This window comes from Anolis carolinensis, chromosome 2 (assembly GCF_035594765.1).
Source record: "Anolis carolinensis isolate JA03-04 chromosome 2, rAnoCar3.1.pri, whole genome shotgun sequence".
Lineage (NCBI taxonomy): Eukaryota > Metazoa > Chordata > Lepidosauria > Squamata > Dactyloidae > Anolis > Anolis carolinensis.
Window position 1 is genome coordinate 77289160 of NC_085842.1, and position 23433 is coordinate 77312592.

At 40.5% G+C, this 23433-nt stretch overlaps 1 protein-coding gene across 1 annotated transcript in view; it reads left to right on the forward strand.

Moving 5' to 3' along the window:
- Window positions 1-7324: 7324 nt before the first annotated feature.
- pfkfb4 (6-phosphofructo-2-kinase/fructose-2,6-biphosphatase 4) overlaps window positions 7325-23433 on the forward strand; it is an 81860-nt gene continuing 65751 nt past the window's right edge. The window contains exon 1 of the mRNA XM_062970019.1: window positions 7325-7850. Within this exon, the coding sequence (XP_062826089.1) occupies window positions 7763-7850 (88 nt within the window). The 5' untranslated portion in view covers window positions 7325-7762. The remainder of the gene's footprint in view (window positions 7851-23433) is intronic.

Genomic DNA, 23433 nt, shown 5'->3' on the forward strand with positions numbered 1-23433 from the left:
TTCCAAGAATTAATATGAATACTGACAATGATTTAACACACATTGGTGCAGTATAATTTTTTTAAAGGGAGTATTGCAGTTAAGAGAAGCTCCATGTGGGGCTGCCTTTGAAGACTGTTTGGAAGCTTCAGTTGGTCCAATGGGCGGCAGCCAGGCTGCTCACTGGAGCAGCATCCAGGGAGCATACCACCCCCTTGTTGCATTAGCTCCACTGGCTGCCAGTTTGTTACCGAGCACAATTCAAAGTTCTGGCTTTAGCCTAAAAAGCCCTAAACGGTTCCAGCCCAGTCTGCCTGTCTGAATGTATCTCCTCTTATGAATCACCTTGGAGACTAAGATCGTCTGGGGAGGCCCTGCTCTTGGTCCAACCTCCTTTGCAAGCGCGATTGGTGGGGATGAGAGATGGGGCCTTCTCAGTGGTGGCCCCTCCGTTATGGAGCTCCCTCCCAAGTGATATTTATTTACAGTATTTATATTCCGCCCTTCTCACCCAGTCTCTAAGGGGACTCAGGGCAGATCATATTACATACATATAGGGCAAACATTCAATGCCCATAAACACATCAAACCCAGACAGACAGACAGACAGACGCAGAGGCAATTTAACCTTCTCCTGAGGGGATGTTCGATTCTGGCCACAGGGGGGAGCAGCTGCTTCATCGTCCACTCTGATGGCACTTCCTCATTCCAACGTTGTAAATTAGTTAATCTTGCCTCCCCACTTTTTATAAGTGGTACCTTATTTCCTACTTGATAGATGCAATTATCTTTCGGGTTGCTAGGTCAGCAATGAGCAGGGGCTATATTTTATTTTTAATTGACGGGTGCTCATCCCGCCACGGGCTGGCCTCAAACTCATGACCTCATGGTCAGAGTGATTTATTGCAGCAGCTGCTTATCAGCCTGAGCCACAGCCCAGCCCCTCCCTTCTGGCCTTCAGAAAGAGAGTTAAAACTTGGCTTTGGGAGCAGGCCTTTGAGAAACAGTACAGTGCAACAATTTTACTGGATATGGAGCAAATGATCATGGAATAACCTTAGACCTCACCTTTGGATGACGTGTCTCAACATTGTATTATATTTTAACTATGTTTTTATGTATGTTCAATTTTAACCTAATCTTATGTTTCATGTTTTAGGCACTATATAATACCATTGAGTCACCCCCAGGGGTAGAGAAAGGTGGGATATAATATGGTAAATAAATAAATAAATGTATCTAGTGTGGATTCCCCTACAGAAGCAAGCTCAAAAACAATGGCTCCTCCTGCATTTCATGAGTAGAACCATACTCACCCCCCAGGCAGGGAGCAGCCAGGCTTTGAAGCTGAAAGGTCATTCAATGCTAATCAAGGTAGCCAATGGTCACTAGTGGCCAATCCCTTGTGCGTCCACATTGCAGAACTAATATAGCTTGCATTGTCAAAGGCTTTCATGGCCAGAATCATTGGGTTGCTGTGAGTTTTCTGGGCTGTAAGGTCATTTCCAGAAGCATTCTCTCTTGACATTTCACCCACATCTAGGGCAGGCATCCTCAGAGGCTGTGAGGTCTCTTGGAAACTAGGCATGTAGGGTTTATATATCTGTGGAATTATGTCCAGAGTGGAAGAAAGAACTCTTGTCTGAGGCAAATGTGAATGTTGCAATTGGCCAGCTTGATTAGCATTGAGTAGCCTTTCCTTTTCAAATCCTGGCTGCTTCCTGCCTGGGGGAATCCTTTGAGCAACACTGAGAAGACAGAGGAATTCCAGGCAAGAAACAATCAGAGCCAGTTAACACCTCCCAATAAAAGATCCCCAGGCTGGAAACAACCAGGCTTTGAAGCTGCCAGGCTATTTAATGTTAATCAAGCTGTCCAATTGCAACATTCACACTTGCCTCAAACAGAGAGTTCTTTCTCCCACCCTGGACATTCCACAGATACATAAACCACACTTGTCTAGTTTCCAACAGACCTCACAACCTCTGAGGATGCCTGCCATAGATGTGGGCAAAAATGTCAGGAGAGAATGCTTCTGAAACATGGCCATACAGCCTGGAAAACTCACAGCAACTTAGAACTGTAATAACTGTGAACATTGAAATCCCAGAAGTGGTAATAGATACAAGTGAATAGCAATACGATTTAGAGATCCTATGACAAACATGAATAAATGAGCTAGGTATCCAGAACTCATGTTGCATAAAAGAATGGGCACTGGATTCCAGGAAAAAGAACAGTTCTTAAAGGGCCTTTGTCACCTCATGTGTAATGTATTTTTCTCATTTGATTTATAGCTTGCTTTAATCCACAGGCACAGAGTGGCTTACAGCAGTTTCCCTCTAAATGTTAATAGTCTTGTCCCCTGAAGGGCTCACATCTCATTGACATATATTCACACCCTTTTATTATATTAGACTGGTACTATAGCGCAGGGCAGATGGCTACAAAAGAAGCTTAGGTAAAGGGGATGGAAAGGAGTTGAAAGACCCTAATTAAGCCTTTAGTTTTTTTCTGAACAGAAAAGGGATTGTGGCCTGGTGGTGGTAAGGATTCAGTGCTATTTCTGGGAGCAGATGAATTATGCCTCAATGGCTGAGTCTGTCTCTGGCGAGCTCTCCCTGGGCATCGGTCTGTCTTCTAAGGTTGCTTAGAAAAGAAAGGGGAACTAGCAGTAAGTGCTGGCTGGCAATAAGGACAAAACGCTATTTTAAACTGAATCACTGGTTTCTCTGGATGAGAGTTCTGAAATTGAAGTCATCTAATATTTCAGTGTCCTCCATAACTACATTTGATCCCTCTTGCTGTATTCCTATTTTCTGTGGGAAGGGCATCACGCCATGCAGTTGATGAAGTAGATTTAAGTCTATGGAAGCTTATGCTACCAACTTCTTTTTTTTCAATTAGTTTCAAAGGTGTTTCAAGATTCCTTTCTATACTGATCCAGAGTAAAACAGTTATGTCTTTAAATTGACCTGAAAGGTAGCTTTTTTTTGGCTCAAATGTTGTAGGGCTCACTATCAGGCTCTTCTACTACATTAGTATACATTCCTTTGTTATGGTGGGTGTAAGACATTGCAAGAGGCATTTATTCAGATTGAAATAAAATTCAGCTGTAAATAAGGCAAGGCTGAAGCATATTCTCCAGCTGTCTCAATTTGGCAGGGATGCCTTGAGTTAATCCTCTATCATCTCACTTTCTCGGCTGTTATTAAAGTGCAATGCTTTCTCTCTTCCCCCTTTCCCTCTTAGCTTTGGAACAGAACGTCCTGTGCTGTGTGACTCCAAATTGCTTCTTAAGACAAGCAAAAATAATACATACACCTTGTAGAAAGTACAAGGAAATGTATACAAAGTGCTCTCACAATGACTTCCTCATAGACCACACAGATTTCTTCTGCCCCACCTACCATTTCCCCCAAATCTGATATAGAGGAGCATTCCTAATTTGATTTTTTAGAAGTCCTACCTGATTTTTGCAAGTTTTTAAGATTTGCAAAAACTTTCTATTGGGGTATAAAAATGATAATAATAAAACTTTATTTATACCCTGCCCTATCTCACCGGAGGGACTCAGGGCAGTTTCCAAAGTATAACAAAAAAGGCAAACATTAAATGCCAGGAGCAAATAAACACAATTATAACGAAACATGAAATAAACTTTTTTTCATGTCAGGAGCGACTTGAGAAACTGCAAGTCGCTTCTGGTGTGCGAGAATTGGCCGTTTGCAAGGATGTTGCCCAGGGGATGTCCGGATGTTTGATGTTTTACCATCCTGTGGGAGGCTTCTCTCATGTCCCCGAATGGGAAGGTAGAGCTGACAGATGGGAGCTCACCCCACTTCCCAGATTCAAATTGCCAATCAGCAGTTCAGCCGGCACAAGGGTTTAACCCATTGCGCTACCGGGGGTTCCTATAAAATAAACTAAAAATAGCTTATAAACAACAGAACTTAAACCAAGTATAAGCTAAAAAACAATACACTAATGCATTAATATTAATGTTGTTGTTTATCCTATCTCCACTCTCTTCTTTTTGATTTACTGTTTTGTGTGTGTATATAATAGATCCATGGATTTTGCTATCTATGGGATATCCTAAGACCAAACCTCAGTGGATACGAAAGACCCACTGTATATAGCAAGCATGGGCAGACTTTAGCCCTCCAGGTGATTTGGACTCCAACTCCCATAATTCCTAACAGCCAGTAGTAGGCTGTTAGGAATTGTGAGACTTGGAGTCCAAAACACCTGGTCAGCCAAAGTTTGTCCATGCCTAGTATATAGCATTATTTTTATTATTAATCACACTGTGAACATGCAAGTATACACAAATAATCTCGTACTTATTTATATTTCCCCTCTCTTTTTGGGCTTTATTAAATTCAGTGCATTAATGCCAAGCTTTTCTTGCTTAAAACTGTAGGTCTGATCCTGCATTCATCACATTGTCTCTTGCTTTTGGGGTGTGTGCTGAAGTTTTATGAAGCATACCTGCCTGATATTGGTGCCTTCAGAGGATCCATCTATTACAACTTTACAATTGTTATTTTCCATAGCTGGTTAAACTTATTTTGGGGAGCAAATGATACAACAGCAGTAGCAATATAAGTTACATAGATCAGGGCTATTAAACCCGTGGGCCTCTGAATCTTGTTGGGTCTCAACTCACACGTTTTCTGACCATTTGCCTTCTTTGATGGAGTTGATGGGACTGGTGTCCAACAAAATCAGGATGGCCACATGTTTTCCAGTTTTGGTGGAAACTATAAAAAGCAATGTTTACAAGATGAAGAGCAAGATGCAATTCCAGTAGTGGGCACTGTGCCACAACTGTCAGGGAAAAGTAGCCTTGCAGAAAGAGCATTTGGATGCATTCTTGGCTTGGCAGGGGTTATTAATATACTCATCTCAAAGCTGTGCATTCCTCTGTCTAAGAATAGTCAAAGAGCCATGTCCTAAGACTGGAAACAGAGAACAGGGAGATAAAGTATATCAGTAGTGCAAAGATAATTCCTAGTGCATTTTGAGCATGTCGGATAAAACACATTTTTAGAGCAATAAAACTTATCCATGGGTTATCGAAATGTTATTTTCTATATGAGGATATTGCTAACTAAATGCTCAATATGACATGGCTCCATATACTATTTAGATATTTTTTTTCACCCATCTCAGTCTGCCTGCCTGATGCTTCCTCCAGATGCCTCAAATATCTGAAATATGATGCATGGCAATAGTGTTGATCAGGGGTTCTCAAACTTTTCAAGCAGAGGGCCGGTCCACAATCCTTCAGACTGTTGAGGGGCAGAATTATCATTTGAAAAAAATACGAACAAATTCCTATGCATACTGCACATGTCTTATTTGTAGTGCAACAACAATGAAAGAACAATACAATATTTAAAAATAAAAACAATTTTAACCAACATAAACCTATCAGGATTTCAATGGGAAGTGTGGGCCTGCTTCTGGCCAAGTTAAGTCAATTAGGATTGTTGTTGCTGTGTGCCTTCAAGTCATTTCAGACTTTGGGCGAGCCTAAGTCTAAAACTGAGGGAAGGGGCCAGGTAAATGGCCTTAGTTTGGGGACACCTGGTGTAGACAGAATTCTTAGTTGTGGTGCCTTGCTTTCAGGGGACTTTTCATATGGAGGTTTGTCCAGTGCTTGCATTATTATGGATGGCCATCTGTTGGGGGTGCTTTGAATGCGATTTTCCTGCTTCTTGGCAGGGGGTTGGACCGGATGGCTCACGGGGTCTCTTCTAATTCTATGATTCTATGGTAACACATAAGGAGACAAGGCCTTTCCAATGGTGGTCCTATTTATGAATCATCTTCATAACTGATACATTTATCTATTCGTCAGTTCTTTTTTAAGGATGTATGTACACAGAAACAAGGAGAAAGTGTGATGTAGTGGTTTGAACACTGGATTAGGAGGGTGGGATGCTAGGGTTTGCCATATCCAATTGCAATAAAGCCAGAGTCAACATGAAGGCGTAACAATAACATCACAATGTATATATTATCATATGCAATCTTATGCAAAAGAGTGTTCTTTTTAAAGACATGATAGCTCTGTATAAATATGTGAGGGGAAGTCATAGGGAGGAGGGAGCAAGCTTGTTTTTGCTGCCCGGGAGACTAGGATGCAGGGCAATGACTTTAAACTACAGGAAAGGAGATTCCACCTGAACATCAGGAAGAACTTCCTCACTGTGAGGGCTATTCAGCAGTAGAACTCTGCCCCGGACTGTGGTGGAGGCTCCTTCTTTGGAGGCTTTTAAGCAGAGGCTGGATGGCCATCTGTCGGGGGTGCTTTGAATGCGATTTCCTGCTTCTCGGCAGGAAGTTGGACTGGATGGCCCACAAGGACTCTTCCAACTCTATGATTTGAAGTTGCTGTGGTCATGAGGTCTGGTGCAGGCCTCCTCTGCCCCCAAACTAGTTGTTGTGTGGCTTAGGCCCCTTCTACACTGCCATATAATCCAGTTCAAAGCAGATAAGATGGATTTTATATGGGAGTGTACAAGGAGCCTTGGGTTACATCTACACTGCAAAACGCATATAGTTTTACCTCACTTTCACAGCCAGAGCTCAATGCTAGAGAATCCTGGGAGCTGCAGCTTGGTAAGGCAGGAGGTCAAAGCCTTTTTAAGGGCCCTTCCACACCGCTGAATAAAATCCCACATTATCTGCTTTGAACTGGGATATATGGCAGTGTGGACTCAGATAACCCAGTTCAAAGCTGATATTGTGGGTGGTTCTGCCTTGATATTCTGGGTTATATGGTTATGTGGAAGAGCCCTAAAACCAGGACTCCCTTTATTCCACTGCATTGAGTCCCAGCAGTAAAAGTGGTGCCCAAATACATACAATATTCTCACAGAGTTTCACTTATCCAACGTTCTGGATTATCCAACGCATTTTTGTAGTCAATGTTTTCAATGCATCGTGATATTTTGGTGCTAAATTCGTAAATACAGTAATTACTACATAGCATTACTGCGTATTGAACTACTTTTTCTGTCAAATTTGTTGTATAACATGTTTTGGTGCTTAATTTGTAAAATCATAACCAAATTTGATGTTTAATAGGCTTTTCCTTAATCCCTCCTTATTATCCAAGATATTCGCTTATCCAAGCTTCTGCCGGCCCGTTTAGCTTGGATGAGTGAGACTCTACTGTATATGCATTCTTCAGGCAGTCCTTTCCCCCTCCCTCACCCTCTCTCCGTCAAGGAGGAGGAGTGAACCTGGCTCCTTTGACGACCCAAACAAGTCCACGTGACCCAGTGCGTGGATCCAGTGACGTCACCCCCGCCTGCAAGTCCACTCGGAAGTGGCGCGTCCAGACGTGCAGCACACTCCCCGAGAGAATCGCGTGGACGTCCCTCCCAGGCGGGAGAGGGGAAACGCGCGCACCTGCGCCTTTAACAAAAACCTCGCTTCCCTTTGGGCCTGATGTTGGGAGGGGAGGGAGGGGGCCGGGAGAGGAGGCGTCACGTGTGCAAGCGCCTTCACGTGTGGAGGCACGGGGCGCGGGTATAAAAAGGCCCCGCCTGGCGTGGAAGGGCTGTCAGGCACCTTTCTCCCCGGCGTCGCATCTCTCTTCTTCGGGCGGCTCCACCCTTCCCGCCTCCCGGGCCGGAGAAGAAGCCCCTCTTTCTCCCTCCCTCCCGGGGGAGACCCGCCATGCCTTCCTGACCGCGCAGAGAGGAGAGCTTGGGGCTTCCTTCCTTTCCTTCCCGAGGAAGGGACACAGCACGGCAGGGCAGGGATGTCGCTCTCTGGGCGCCGCAAGGAGGACGAGGAGGAGAGGAAGAGGAAGAGCCCGGAGCGGCAAGGGCAGGGGCGCCACTGGCGAGGTGAGTGCCTGCCTTAGCTCCCCCTTCCAAGCCCCTCCACCCGCGTTTCTATTTCTCTCGGGCCCTTTCCTCTCCCGCTTCCGGGGAGGCTGCCTCTGGGGCGCCCTGGTCTTGACCTCGACAGAGACCGCCTTTCAAGCTCTTAGGGAGGAAGGCAGTGAGGGCAGGCTGGGCACACCTTGCTTCTCATCTCAGCAGCTTTATGGGACCAAGCAGTGGAGTGGCCTTCAGCCCACATTGTTGTGGACCCCTATTTTGTGTGTTACGATGTTCCTCAGAGTGGTAGTCCCTGGACTTTCTGTTGTCGAATGCTTTTTATGGTCAGAATCACTGGGTGGTTGTGCATTTTCTGGGCTTTATGGCCATGTTCCAGAAGCATTCTCTCCTGACGTTTTTGCCCACATCTATGGCAGGCATCCTCAGAGGTTGTGAGGTATATATGTGAGGTCCATGCAGTCATGCCGGCCACATGACCTTGGAGGTGTCTACGGACAACGCTGGCTCTTCGGCTTAGAAATGGAGATGAGCACCAACTCCCAGAGTCCGTCACGACTGGACTTAACGTCGGGGGAAAACCTTTACTATATGTGAGGTATATATACCTCACAATTTCTGAGGAAGCCTGCCATAGATGTGGGCGAAACGTCAGAAGAGAATGCTTCTGGAACGTGGCCATACAGTCCAGAAAATGCACAACAGTCCCTGGACTATTTTGGGTCCACCAAAACACTGAATTCCCAGGGAAGAAGGAAAGATTTGTAGCCAGGGGGCACTAATGCTGCCCCAGGGTGTGGTAGATAAGAATCTTAGAGTTGGAAGAGACCTTGTGGGCCATTCAGTCCAACTCCTTACCAAGAAGCACGAACATTGCACTCAAAGCACCCCCAACAGATGGCCATTCAGCCTCTGTTTAAAAGTCTTCAAAGAAGGAGCCTCCATCACACTCTGCGGCAGAGAGTTCCACTGCTGAACAGCTCTCTCTCACAGTTAGAAAGTTCTTCCTGATGTTCAGGTGGAATCTCCTTTCTTGTAGTTATGACTGTCCTAGTCTCCAGGGCTGTTCCCTGTCCTAGTCTCCAGGGCAGCAGAAAACAAGCTTGCTCCCTCCTCATGACTTCCCTTCACATATTTGTACATGGCTATCATATCTCCTCCCAGCCTTCTCTTCTGCAGGCTAAACATGCTAAGCTCTTTAAGCCACTCCTGATAGGGCTTGTTCTCCAGACCCTTGATCATGTTAGTTGCCCTTCTCAGGACACATTCCATCTCGTCAACATCTCCCTTCAATTGTGGTGCACAGACTTGGACCAGTATTCTAGGTGTGTCCTGACCCAGGCAGAGTAGAGAGGTAGCATGACTCCCCTGGACACTACACCCCTATTTGGTGAGGTATGATGTTCCTCAGAGTGTTTGTGCCTGGACTGTTTTGGTTCCACGGTGAATTCTCAGGGAAGAAGGAAATATTTGCAGCCAGGGGGCAGTAATGCTGCCTCCGAGTGTAGTAGATTAGATTCCCTTTTTCTAGAGGTTTTTAAGCAGAGGCTGGATGGCCATCTTTTGGGAGTATTCTGATTGTGTGCTCCTGCATGACAAGACTGGATGGCCTTGGGGTCTCTTCCAGATCTATGACTCTGTGGTATGGTACTGGTCCCTCACATGTTGGAAAAGCAATATCGCTCTCCACATCTCTCACTCAGAGGTCCTATCTGGCTGCAGTGCACTCTTTTTAGGGATAACATGTTGACCTGGGAAACATTCTTTTGAAGCTGGGTTCTGAATAAAGAAAACTTTTAGTTTATGTACTTTGAAAGATTTCAGGACTCAAATGACAGATTTCGACCTGAATCCTCCTTAACCACAGTGTGTGAGCTTCACTGGAGGAAATCCAGGCATCGGCTGCTTCAGGGAAGGAATTCCTCAGATAGCTGGGAATGGTTCACATTCCCCTGCCCTAGTTCTTCTTTGAGTGGCTGCTGTTTCAGGCCTCTTAGTTGGCAAGGCAGAAATTCCACCTTCGTGGGAAACTTTTCCCTTTCCATATTGTGAGTTATCAACCAAAAGTGCCATTATTTGAGTCCAAGACAGTGGCAGGCAAACTGGTGTGGAGAGCCAGCCAAATTATCCTAAAGGTACCAGATTCCATCTGATCTTGGAAGCTAAGCAGGGTCAGCTCTGGTTAGTACTTGGATGGGAAACTGTCAATGAACACCAGGTGCTGTAGGTTATATTTCAAAGGAAGGAGTTGGACAATTACCTTTGAGGAGTTTTTGCTTAAGCAAATTGTATGCAGTTCACGAGAATCAGCATAAATTGACAGGTGATTAGAAGGCAAATTCATTCCAACATATCTACATATGTTGGCTATAATTATTTATTCCCAAATCCTGCCAGAGATGGGTAATCAGTGGCTCAGGGGCCACTGCATTGAATAGCACTAATTTAATAAGTAAGTCAGTTTATCAGCACTGTGTGACACAGTGGTTGGATCCCAGGGTTTTCAAGGAAGTAAACAGCACTTAAGGATTTACTACTGAAAAGTAATACATAGTTTGCTTCTCAGGCAGGGTTTATAGCAGTCTAAGGATAATCTGAGTAGGGCAGCAAAATTTTCTCCTGGTTTGCCCATTGGCAAAATCTGGTTCTGCACAAAGTCAGCAGCATGACCCATTCATGAACCTGTGTATATTTCTCATTTAGAAATTAAGTGCTAAACTGGAAACAGTAGTAGCTGGCAGGCAGACGTTTCTTAATGAGCTTTTGTATATATTAGGCGTGGTTTTAACATGCTCCAGACTATGTGTTGTAACTTAAACAGTGAAGTGTAGGAAGCAGTCTGATTCCGTCTTATGCGTTGTTGTATGTTCCTGCTGTAGGCATGTACAGTTGGCTCATATTTGCAGGTTTAATATTTGCGGATGTGAATGTTTGTAGATTTGATTAATATGTGTTGTCTAGGAATTTTTAGGTCCCTTGCATTATTCTGTAGTCAACTTTTAGTGGAGGACCTAGAGATTCCTAAAGAGGCATTCTATTGGGTTAAAAGTGTTTTTTTCCCTGTTTTTCCACTTTTGTGATTTTCTACCCTGTGAAACGATTGTAAGTTGCTTTTGGTAGCATTTGCTCAGTATCAAAGTTTGTGTATACTGAGCTTATAAGAAAGTAAAAGTATCGCTATTTCAGTGTAATTTTTGAGTAGTTTGGAATGCTATGGATGTAGCATATCTTAATGCAGTTGAAAAGGTTCCTCATATTCTTTCGAAGAATGTAACAAAATGTGGGCTAGACAATGTTTTTGTTAGGTGGATTTGTAACTGGTTGACTAGCTAAACCCAAAGGGTGCTAACCAATGGCTCCTCATCTTGGAGAGAAGTGACCAGTGTAGTGCACCAGGGTGGCGTTCTGGGCCTAGTGTTATTCAATAACTTATCAATGACTTGGATTACACTATGTAACAAAATTAGAAACAATTTTTGTTCCTGGTTTGAATGTGTTATTTACTGTTTAATTGTGTGGTACTTACTTTGAAAGTACCTCATTTACCCAAGTCTAATGTGCCATTGAATCTAATGCGCACCTCAATTTTCAAAACCCTGGAACAAAAAAAAAAGTTATGTATGTATGTATGTATGATGAATGTAATGTGCAGCAGCAAAAGGTGCACTCTTTGGATTATGGACGTTACAGGTGCTGCCTGCTTAGAATTTCATCTTTAAAAACAGAAGTGTTTAAAGTACCAAAGCTTTCAGCAATGGAAAAGAAAACCTTGGGCTGCACCTGTGCACTTTAACTGCCTTGGTTCAATGTATGGAATCTTGAGGGCTGTAGTTTCACAAGGTCTTGAGCCTTCTCTACCAAAGAGTGCAGATGCCTCACCAAACTACAAATCCTAGGATTACACAGCATTGAGCTATGGCAATTAAATTACAGATGACATCTCCCCTTGCTTTGGCATAGCACTTGGATTACCATATTATGTGAATCTAATGCACACCCTAATTTTGGCAAGGTGATTTAGCGAAAAAAAAAGCTGAGTATTAAGATTTGAGTAAATACAGTAGTTGTTATACTCTAGAAACTTCTTTTGTCTGCATAGCTTTGATGCTCATCTTGGTAAATTTAAAGAGAATATGGGTGCCCATTCAGAGAAGCAAGGAGAGTGATTACATCAAGACATACTACAATTTGAACATCAGTACCAGGGAAACTACAATGGAAAATTGATGGGTGACTACATTTGGGGGCAAACCCATGAAAGCCATCTAACATACCCACACAAATCTTACAAAACCACACATTTCTAGATTCCTTTTCATCCATTTGTAGAATTTTGGTTAAAATATATGGTTGGTTTGATATATAATACTGTTATTATCCTTCTATTACCAGCAGAAACCCAAAAGTTTGTAATTTTCCTTAATTGAAAATATGCAATTTTTAACCTTTCAATGCAAAAACAAAGTCTTTGTGGTTTAATAAACCTTTTCCATGTTTTTATGATAGAACCAATGAGAAAATGACATTTATAACCCAGGAACAAAAATTGTGTTACATAGTGTTAAGGAAAAGGTAGCACGCTTATCAAATTTGCAGTTGGCAACAAATAGGAGGGATAGCTAATGCCTCACAGGACAGTATCAGAATCTAAAATGTCCTTAATGAATTAGAGAACTGAGCAAAATTGGGGCATCAATAGGAGTACAGTGTCTATATTGAGGGAAGTCATAGTCCCACTGTATTCTGCTTTGTTTAGACATCACTTGGAATTTGAAAAGATGTCTTCCTGAAGATGGAGGAAACTTGTTTTCTGCTGCTCCAGAGTCCAATACACAAAGCAATTGATTCTTTTGAAACTATAGGAAAAAAATATTCCACCTAGACGTTCGGAAGAACTTTTGATGGTAAAAGCTGTTTGGCAGTGTAATGTGCTACCTTAGAGTGTGGTGGAGTCCCCTCCTTTAGAGGTTTTTAAACAGAGGTTGGATGGCTGTCTGTTGGGAGAGCTTTGATTGTGTGTGCCTGCATGGCAGGATGGGGATTGCCCTTGCCTTTCTCTAATGTAGGATTCTAGTGAATAACAGGTGCTGTAGGGGGATAAACTAGCAAAACCATGTCTTGAGTGTTCATTTCCTGAGAAAACCCTAGGCAATTCATAGGGTTGCCATAAGTGAACAGGCGATTTGAAAACACATACACACATACTCAAATGTAATTGGTGTTTTGTTTAATTAGAGATGGTTTTTACAAGTTGTAATCGTAGCGAAAGAGTTTTTTAAAAATATGCAATCCTGGAGCCACCAGTTCAGAAACCCAGAATGCTTCTGTGACCTCTCTGCATGGAAGGAATAAGGTTGTCAGTTGTTACTTAGTCACAGTGACCTGAAGTATTGAAGGCAGGATCTTTGTGTATACCAACTGCTTGAATGCTATTGATAGTTCAAGTGGGACTACACCCATTCAGTCAATTGTTTAATGTGAATCAGCACTTATGTAAACCCATAAATGCTGATTCACCATTACATTTAGTGGATCAGCTTTACTGATAGAATTCAAGCCCTTGAGTCCATGTGTTTATATAGATTTGTTAAATGGTTTTATTGGTTTTAATTGCTGATATGTATTCATAACATTTTGATATTTAATTCTATTTTAATGTTTGTGTCTTTTTTCAGTTTTAAGTTATGTATGGTATTGCTTTTACTGTTAGCTGCTGTGGTCTATTTTTTTTAGAGAGATAAAGCAGAATGCAAATAATAACAACATATATGTATGTGTCCTGTCTCATGGATGAACCTCCTCATTCTGGGTTTCCCAGAATCAATTGGTGAACAGGATGATGGATTAGATGGGTTTTTGGGAAGGAGACTGTTCCTCTGATTTTCTCCATTATTTTAAAGAAGTGACTTTAAGTGCAGGAAATTGGCCAAGTGAAATTTGTAATAAAAATTGTAATAGCGTAAGGCAAAGTTCCAGCTAAATGAATATTCATTACCCAATATGTTCTTCATGCCAGGTTATTCATGCCAGATTGGATCAAAATACAATTTTCCATGTATTTCACATCCATTTAGCTTTATATTATCTAAATCTTGGATCTGTTTTCATGTTGGTCATTTTCACCTTGTTTTGGCATTTGCGCATTGAAGATATGAAGAACAAAATGGGGCTATTAATATTAATGGCTGACTGCACCCCTACTCTGTGGCTGCTTTCTGCTGTTGATGATATCCTACACCTTATCCAATGACAAGGCTAGTCACTCATGGATGGTTTAGGTCTTACTGTACATTAACAGTAATTTCTAGTTGCAGGAAATATGGAGAGGCAGTTGTGACTTAGGTAGATGCCTTGCACGTTGTCTTTCATAAGGGCAGGGCTTTTCTCTGGAAAAGTCTGAGTCAGCATGTCCATAGAAATCTCAGGAATACCAAATGTATTTTTAATGTGGCTATGTGCATACTTAAAAGCTATGTTCTATGAATGATCAGTGGTCCTTACTCAATATAAGGAGGCTTTGTGTGTGCTTGGGGGGACTTACCCAATCAAGCTCAGTGTTGTCACATTGGAATAGTAGCAACAATTCAAGGTTTCAGGCAAGACTTTTTAGCCCTACTTGGAAATGTTGAGAAGCCGACCCTGGATCCTCTATCTACAAAGCACATGCACTATGGATGAACTGTGGGCTATCCGTGATGGCAAATTAACAGCCAGTGTATATATAGTAAAATATTAAATTACGATTAACAGACCCGGGCTATAGTGGACTAGTGCTCTTTTGCTCCCTACTTTATGCAGCTTCAGCTGGAACTTTGTGATGTGTTGGCATTGACAGGATTTTTTTTTTCCGTGTCAGGAGCGAATTGAGAAACTGCAAGTCGCTTCTGGTGTGAGAGAATTGGCTGTCTGCAAGGATATTGCCCCGGAGATGCCCGGATGTTTGATGTTTTACCATCCTTGTGGGAGGCTTCTCTCATGTTCCCATGTGTATTTAAGGCTAACTGGATTACCAACTGAAGTTTGTAGCCAGATCAGAATCTTTATATAGGCAAATAATTTAGTTATTTTTAATCTCAGTCATTCTTTATACCCATCTATCTCCCTTAGATTTGGTTGAGAGGACAGATTGAGAAGGGGAGATATGGATTCTATTAGTCTTATTCCCTAATGCCTTGATCTTGAAGTCACAACTGAGATCTTGTTTATGTTTATACTAGCTCTGCGAATGTAATAAAAAAGATGGAAATGTTCCTATTTCCCCCTCTGGAGAGCTAATTTTAAATTGATGCTTGCAGTGGGAGGCAGAGTTGTGGTAATAGAAAGGCAATACAGGGAACAGGAATGAAAACGGGTCACTTAGCTTCATTGAGTACCAGTTTGGTATGAAAATAATATGTGGCCCCTACTGTTGTGATATCTAGCCTGAGCTCATTGTAGGAAAGGGAAGATAGAAGCGTAATTAATAATTAATATTATCTTGTTCAGTAACCATGTTCTCTGATGCTGGATGAAGGATAGGACTTTTCTTCTTTTCCTAACACATATTAATGCATAATGCTTTAGAGTGGGAGCTGACTTTAAATCTTTGTAGACATGTTTGTTTTATATCTTAGAAGGTTGGAATTGACACAAGTACAATACATTAGGACTCTGCAATATGAGAATGCAATATGAGAATGAGTGTAATTTTCTACTCTCTAAAAGAAGCTTATAAAATGTTTCCTTAAAGGCTGCTTTATATTCCTTGCATGCATCACCTGGAAACAGCAGTCAGGCACATATTTGTCACTCAGTTGTCATTTTTGTCACAGTCATGACTTTGGCTCTTTGCATCATTATAATGTCATAAGGGTCTTCTTTCTACTTTTTAAGATGAAAATAGGCAAAAATGGAGAAGTATGTACTTACCATGTGGTACACTTTCAACATCTCTGTGTGTGTAGTGACTGAACTGTGTTAAGGCCGGTTTTCTTTATTTTCTTGGTTCTCTGTGCATATGTATGTGCACTTTTGGAGTAACTGTGTCATATCAACAATGAACAGACATTCAATTGCTACTACTGCTTTAAGAAGAGCCAGCATTGTATAGTGGTTTGAACACTGGACTATGATTCTGGAGACCAAGGTTTGAATCCCCACCACTGTCTCTCAGCTTCAGAGGAAGACAATGGCAATCTCTTCTGAATAAATCTTGACAAAACCATACAATAGATTCTCATGTATGATCGCCATAGGTTGGAAATGACTTGAAGGCACACAACAACAACAAACTGCTGCAAGGACCAGATAGTTCTTAAGTCTGCATATGAATATTTAATGTAATGGACAGTCTGTCTCCTTTTAAAAATTATGTCACCATTGGAAACAAAGTGGTAGGATTGCTGAAAAAAACATTATTTGACAGTGGTTTAAATGATACATAGTGCATCACCTGAGTTAAATTACTAGAGCAGGCCTATTGAAATGGATATGCCATCATACAAAAGTAGAAACGGGTAAGTGATGGCTGGGACTGACATTAAATTTAGTGTACTGTTTCAATTGTTAAGGATTGATTTGAAAACAAAACAAGTAATCTGTGTAGTTCTTTGTTAACTTTTTTCCAACATGTCACTTCTGCAGAGCCATTATGTGCAAGCAAATTGATCCTTTGTTGTATCACTAGACCTATATAGGTGAAAAGACTTGTCTAGAAATAGTCATGCTGAGAATAGGACAACTCTTCATATTTGCTGGTAGTTATGAATATGTAGTAATTGCTGATGTATCTTGAGCAGGCCCTAGCCCAGGCATGGGTAAAGATGGGTCCTCCAGGTGTTTTGGACTTCTAACTCCCACAATTCCTAACAGCCTAACAACCTGGAGGGCCAAAGTTTGCCCATGCCTGCCCTAGCCAGAAAAAATAGGGGGGGGGGGGGGGTTGAAATAATTTTTTAAACAAATCAAGAGTAGTTCCATAACACAAAATAATTTAAATTCTATAACCCATTCTATATTTTTATATAGACTGAATTAAATCAAATTTCTATTTTAGCTACAAAATTTCAAGTCTAAAATCATTTTCAGGATTTTTTTTAATTTGTAATTTAAGGGTTACTAAAGAATACCACAATACCTGTTAAAAACCCTTGAAAACTGTGTTAATAAACTTTGACAGAAATCAGTTTATCAATTGATAAACTTCATTGGACACTAAAGAGTGCAAGTCCAGTCAGTCTTTCTTGCCCCATTGTGCATCTTATGTGTGTTTTCAAATGTTTGAATGAAAACGAACTTTCATTTGTAGCTGTTGACACTGACAGTGTTGCAGAAATCTGAAGCAGTTTCTTTACATTCAGAAAAAACTGTCCATCACAGACAAGATATGCTTCCAGTGCATTTGATGATTTTTCTACAGGTGCAGACTTTTTCCATTTTCTACACCAGAGGTCAAACTCTACCCGCAGTGTGTCAGTATCTTGATAGTATTCATTGTACATTTCTGTGCACTTTTGTTCAAGTTGGGTTTGAAATGACTGCAATTAATAGGGAAGAACATTTGCAGTTCCTGAACTACTTCCCGGTGCCTTGTAAATCTTTAAGTCCAGAAATGGGATATATGCATTTAGCCTATAATATTCCATTAGTGAAATTGCCTGGATGTTGCGTTTACAAGTCTTCCTTGAACAGATGTGAGGAATTCTAACTTACCTACCCATAGACTCCACCTCTGTCAAAGATCTTCTGAAAATTTTCACAGATTCTGTGCCCATCTTCCTGGCTTTTTCTAAGGGACTGTCAACATGTTGCAGCAGACTGCAGAAAATGTCGATATTTGCTCTTTGTATTGCTTTGCTAAGCTGAAGGGACAGTGACAGAAGCTTTCTTAGGATGTGTATGGTTACTACAAATTCAGCATTTAGAACAGCTAAAAGGTATCCAGCCTGGGAAAAAGTCTCACTGTTGTATAGAGGACTCTCCTTTAGTTCAAGTGTTCTCACCACCACAATGTACAGTTCAATAACATGTAAAACTGCATCATGTCGCTCAGTGGTTGTTTGCCCTTGATTCAGGGAAACAGTTTTTAATATTTTTCTTCAACAGTCCCAGCCTGACGGATGATGCTCTGAAAAAAATTAAACACTAATTATTGTTCCTTGGCAGTTTCTGACAGGTGGAATGCTGCAGGTCCTTTCTAAGGCTAGATTTGGTGAGTGAGCAATGCAGTGGATGTAGACAGCCATTGGCTACTTCTGTGACATAATTGTCTGTGCACCATTAATATGACCACTCATATTAGCAGCTCCATCATAACCCTGTCCACACAAGTATTGCAAGTTCAGACCAATGTTTCTAGTGTTTTCAAAATCTCTGTGAGTCCTCCACCTGTCATATCACTTATGTACACAAACCCTATAAATATAAAGTCTTCTCTTATCTCTGCAGCTTCAACATCAACGTACCTTACAGAGAGAGCTAACTGTTCTGAGGTGCCCATATCCATAGTTTCATCTGCCAAAGTGGAGAAACAGATTCATTGCATATTCCAATAATTTTTGGACTATCTTGTCACCACAAATGTCTATTAGTTCATTCTCTATTTGAGGACTAGTATACTGGGCATTAATAACTGCAGTTTTGAGAAGGCTTTTCAAGTCAGTTTCTCCTGATCTGGCATGAGATCTCAACAAGGGCCTGAAATTACCATGATTGTGCAAAGGCTCTTCACATGTAATAGGTCCAGAATCTTTGCTCCCTCTTAAAGCCAGTTCTTGTTGGCCAAGGACAATAATTTCTGCAATTGGCAGAAGTTTATTTGTTTTCTTCTGCTTTTTTCTTATTTTCTTTATCATGATGATGGGTTACATCAAGACATTCTCCACTGTGAATTAGTAAGAAGCTTTCATCCAAGCATAAGTTGTTCTGATGGTACTCTTTTTTTTGGTGTCCATTGAAGACTTGTATTGCATCTTTCCACCACACAAATGCACCAATGCACCAAGCAAATAAGTAGCTGAAGTGAGCATCCTTTGGATGAAGATATTCTTGATATTGAATTACTGATGGTTCTGCTGACTTCCTGAGGCTCTAGTACCATCACTTTTCTTCTCCTTTGTCTGGTGAAGATGCATGATGTGTTTTGTGCATTTTGGTTGGCCAATAAAGCTGTCACTATTTTGAGGATTGTGGATTTTGCATTGCTGTATAGTCAACATGGCTACTCCTGAATATCTTGCCACTCTCAAGGTATTTTTAAAGGTCCTGAAATCTAAAAGGTTAGATCAAGCTACCTTTAATGGAAGGTGCTTTGTATTTTGCTTCATAGTTAAATCATTTTAATGTGTTTAGTTTGCATGCATTGTTGTTACTTCAGTCTATGTGATACTGGATGATTTTCTAGAAGACTAAATTATTTGCTTTTCCTTATAAAGCAGGCACTAGTATGTTATTGGAAATATTAAACAAAAATTATCTTTTTTGCCGGAGGTGCTTTGAATCTGATTTTTCTGCTTCTTGGCAGGGGGTTGGACTGGATGGCCCATGAGGTCTCTTCCAATTCTATCATTGTATCTAAATATATAACTTGCCTTTGAATGTAGTAGCCTTGTCAAGAAAGATTATGTCAACAAACCATTTGATATTAATTGCATTGATATAGTGGGGGAAGTCTGGCCCCCAGGCCACATACAGACATTTTCTAGTGTTAAAACAATAGTTAAAATCAGGCTCAGATGCCCAAACCACTGAAAAAATTATTGGTTTGAACTGTCCTCTGTATAACCTTTGAACCCTCCATATAAAAAATAAAATAATCCAAAACATAATTTTTTTTCAGTTTAAAGTACATCTGTACATGTTACATTTCATTCAGTAGCTAGGAATACATTGCTACGGTTTGCTAGGGAAGATACAGGTAAAAATATAGATTGTTGATTATCTTGAGCTTTTATGTAGCTTGATTTAATAATAGTAATGATAGTATTTCCTGAAGAACAAGGTTAAAAATAAAACACTCAGGTCACTTAGGAAGTATTAAACACAGTCCATCAGACAACTTCATGAGAAAATAAGGTTTGTTTTGTGAATTGCACATGTATCCCTTTGGAATGTTTACTTTAACTTCCTCCTGCATAGAAATTGAGTCAGTTAAAATAGTTGTGTAGTTTCATTGCCAATGTGAGTGCTCTTCTTGTTAAGACTTTGAAAGGGTTATGAACTTTTAAATTGCGGTCCTAGAGTTCCTTGGAAGTAACTTCAACCTTTTGTGGTAATATGTCTTACCAAATATCTCTTTCTCCGAATGAAGTAGTTTCCGTTGCACTTACAGTTGTTTTCACTTAACATCTGCTACTATTTTACAATAATTGGTCAAAGCATCATCTCTAGGAATAAAGAATTATACTTGCATGTTTTCATATTTACATATCTCTTTGAAGTATGCATTTGAAAAAAAAATTAGTTGAAATGGTCATTTTGATATTTAGAATATCAAATATTTATAATTCTATACCAGAGAGCATTAGTGCCTCATGCAGCCACAAGTTCTAGCATAACATTGAGCCGTGGCAGTTAAAGTGGTATCAAACTGCATTAATTCTCCTGTGTAGATGTATCCTTATATCTAGGGTGCATCTACACTGTGAAATTAATGCAGTTTAAAACCACTAACTGCTAAGGTTCAAAGCTATGGTAGCCCTTGATTTGTAGTTTTGTGCAACATCACTATTTTTGCAGAGAAGGCTAAAGACCTTGTGAAACTAACTTTCATGATTATATTGTCGAGCCATAACAGTTAAAAGTGACATCAAATTGCATTAACTTGTAGTGTGGATATTCCTTTGGTTTGCATGGTAAATGTTTTTCTGAGGTGTACAATTTCAGAAGCTTCCTAAAAGATGAGGAGATGTTTTTGCATAAAAAGCTAGCATGTCAGAAAGAAATTCAAGTCACCCTAGCTTAGGGTTTTCTTGGTAAGATGTCTTCAGATGAAGTTTGTCACTGCCTTCCTTTAAGACAGTTGCTCTGTGGGTCCCCAGGTGTTTTGGCCTACAGCTCCCAGAAATCCCAGCCACTTTACCAGCTGTTAGGTTTTCTGAGAGTTGAAGGCCAAAAACATCTAAGGACCCACAGGTTAAGGACCACTGCTCTAAGACAAGGTCTTTTAACCTTTTTTGTTCCATGGATTCGTTTGCCAGTCACAGATCCCTTCTCAGAATGCATTTTTTACTTTATGTTGGCAGAAACATATGAGATACCGGTAGTATTTTTAAGTTGCTTAAAACTTGTGTCATCATCTTAGGATTTCTTGGCAAGATTTATTCAGATTAGGTTTGCCATTGCCTTCCTCTAAGGCTGAGAGAGTGACCTACTCAAAATAGAATTACTACTAACAGGAGAGGTAGCAGGTGATTTGTATGTTAATACAAATGTTAATTTGTATTCCTTGGTTGAGTGTGAATTCAAACTCTGGTCTCCCAGAGCATTAATGTGACACTATAACCCTATACCAGACTGTGTATGATGACATGTTAATGTGTTGGCTGCAGTATGTAGGTATGTCAAATGAACATACTCATAAATACCAAAATCTTAGAAATGTATGTTATTGAAGGGGTATCTTACAACTCCTATTTTTAAAAATATCAAAGATTTTCATGAGAAGTTGCATCCCTATACTTTTTGTTATTACAGTTTAGGTATGTATCTGTATCTCTTATAAGGTATTGTTTTAACCTCCATTTTGCTAGTAAAATTGAATTACCATGTCGCAAAATGATGCATGTCTAAAAAGTGTGTCACCAACATGAAATGTTTGGAAAGCTTTGCACTATACTATGCTGACTCTCATTTAACACAATGTGCGTTTGGTGGTTGATACTGATACCTAAATGGGAAAAGCAAGAGGAGAAATACAAATGGGAAATTATCATTGTCTGAACTAGAGATGTAGTTTACATGCAATTCACAGGACTGGTATGATTGAGCATTGAGTTAGTTGTAATTAAATAGATATTTGCAAGACCAGAGCAGGCCTGTTTATGTCTGGGTGGTTTAGATCTCACATTCATAGATTTACATTAAGTCAAAGTTGACTAGATTAACAAAACAAACAACATAATCATAATTGTTTATTTAGTGTTGGTAATTCATTGCCTAAGAAAAGCCTGTAAAAAGTAATGGGGTCACTATACTTTGACAGAAACTTGAAGGCCACACACACTCACTCACCCACCCCCACACAATGTGTTAAAAATGTCATCATCTACATCCTTCCTCTTTCTTGGTAATGGAGTTCAAAGTGGCTTGCAAGTGCCTTGCTTTCTCCACCCGTGCTTGCATAATTATGGAAAACAAAATGTTTTGAAGGCCATGCAAAATGGCTTCTGTACCAGCAAACTGGATCTAACCAGCTGTCTGTCTTGTTGCACTTGTTTCTTTGAGACAATTTGCTTTCATGATATTTTTATTTACTTATGTAAAGCAAATTCTATGGTTTTTTCCCACCCAAGTAGCTTAAAGTGGTTTGCAAAAATTAAACAAATAAGCAACCCCACTAGAAAAAAAAGTACTGGCAGTTCAAAATGCTCAAGATGGTAAAAAGAAAAAAAATGGAATTAAAATACTCAGGTATTTTTTTGAAAAAGTATTTGCCTAGCAAGTTGAAGCAAGAGATAATCTCTCTGAGAAGGGCGTTCCATAGCTGGGCTGCCACTATTGAAAATCTCCTCGTTATTGTTGTAGCAAAGGTAACTTCTGATGGAGCTGGCGACTTTACTGCGTGGGCAGCTTGATACAGGTAGAGGTGCTTGTTCACATATTAGTGGATAGTTCCTAAGTCACAGAGAGGTTTAAAAGTAAACAAAAGTTTGAATAGAGTTTAAAAGTGTACATTCAGCCAATGGAATTAGGTATTCGTAGAGTACTGAGATGACATCTGAATGAGCAGAGCTACTCTGAATTCTGGCTTCTGCAGAGCAGCCTGGCTGCAGCTCCCAACCCCTTTTCAGAGGAAACTCCTACTGGGATTGCCATCACAGTAACCTAGGCAGAGTATTACCATACTGATCTAGAAGTCCAGTCTGCTGTCCACGGATCACAATGGTCACTGTGCCTCTGTCCAGTACTGGGGAGCTGAAAACTGATCTGAATGAAACCAGACATGCCCAAGGTTTGTAAAGTAGTGCTAATTTATTTTTAAATTTTAAGTACTAGCTTGTTTATTTGAGAATTGAGTGAATTACAAAACTGGAATCTGATCTATCTATTCTGGCTGCTTGAAACATCTCTTCTGACATTATTGTGAAAAACTGTTTTGAATCATGGAGGCCATTTGGAAGTTTGAACCTGAAAAATTTAAGTAGACAAAGTGTCCCCTGTATCCATGGATTCTGTATATATGGATTCAATCATCATTGGCTTGAAAATATCCCCCCACCCCATGCAAAAAAATCAAATAAAAATAAAGCAAACTGGAAACTAGCAAATTTTGTTGTTTTATAGAAGGGACACCTTCTATGCACGGTTATATACTATGCCATTGTATGTAACAGAACTTGAGCATGCACAGATTTTTATATCCATGGTGAAATCCTAGAAACAAAACGCAGTG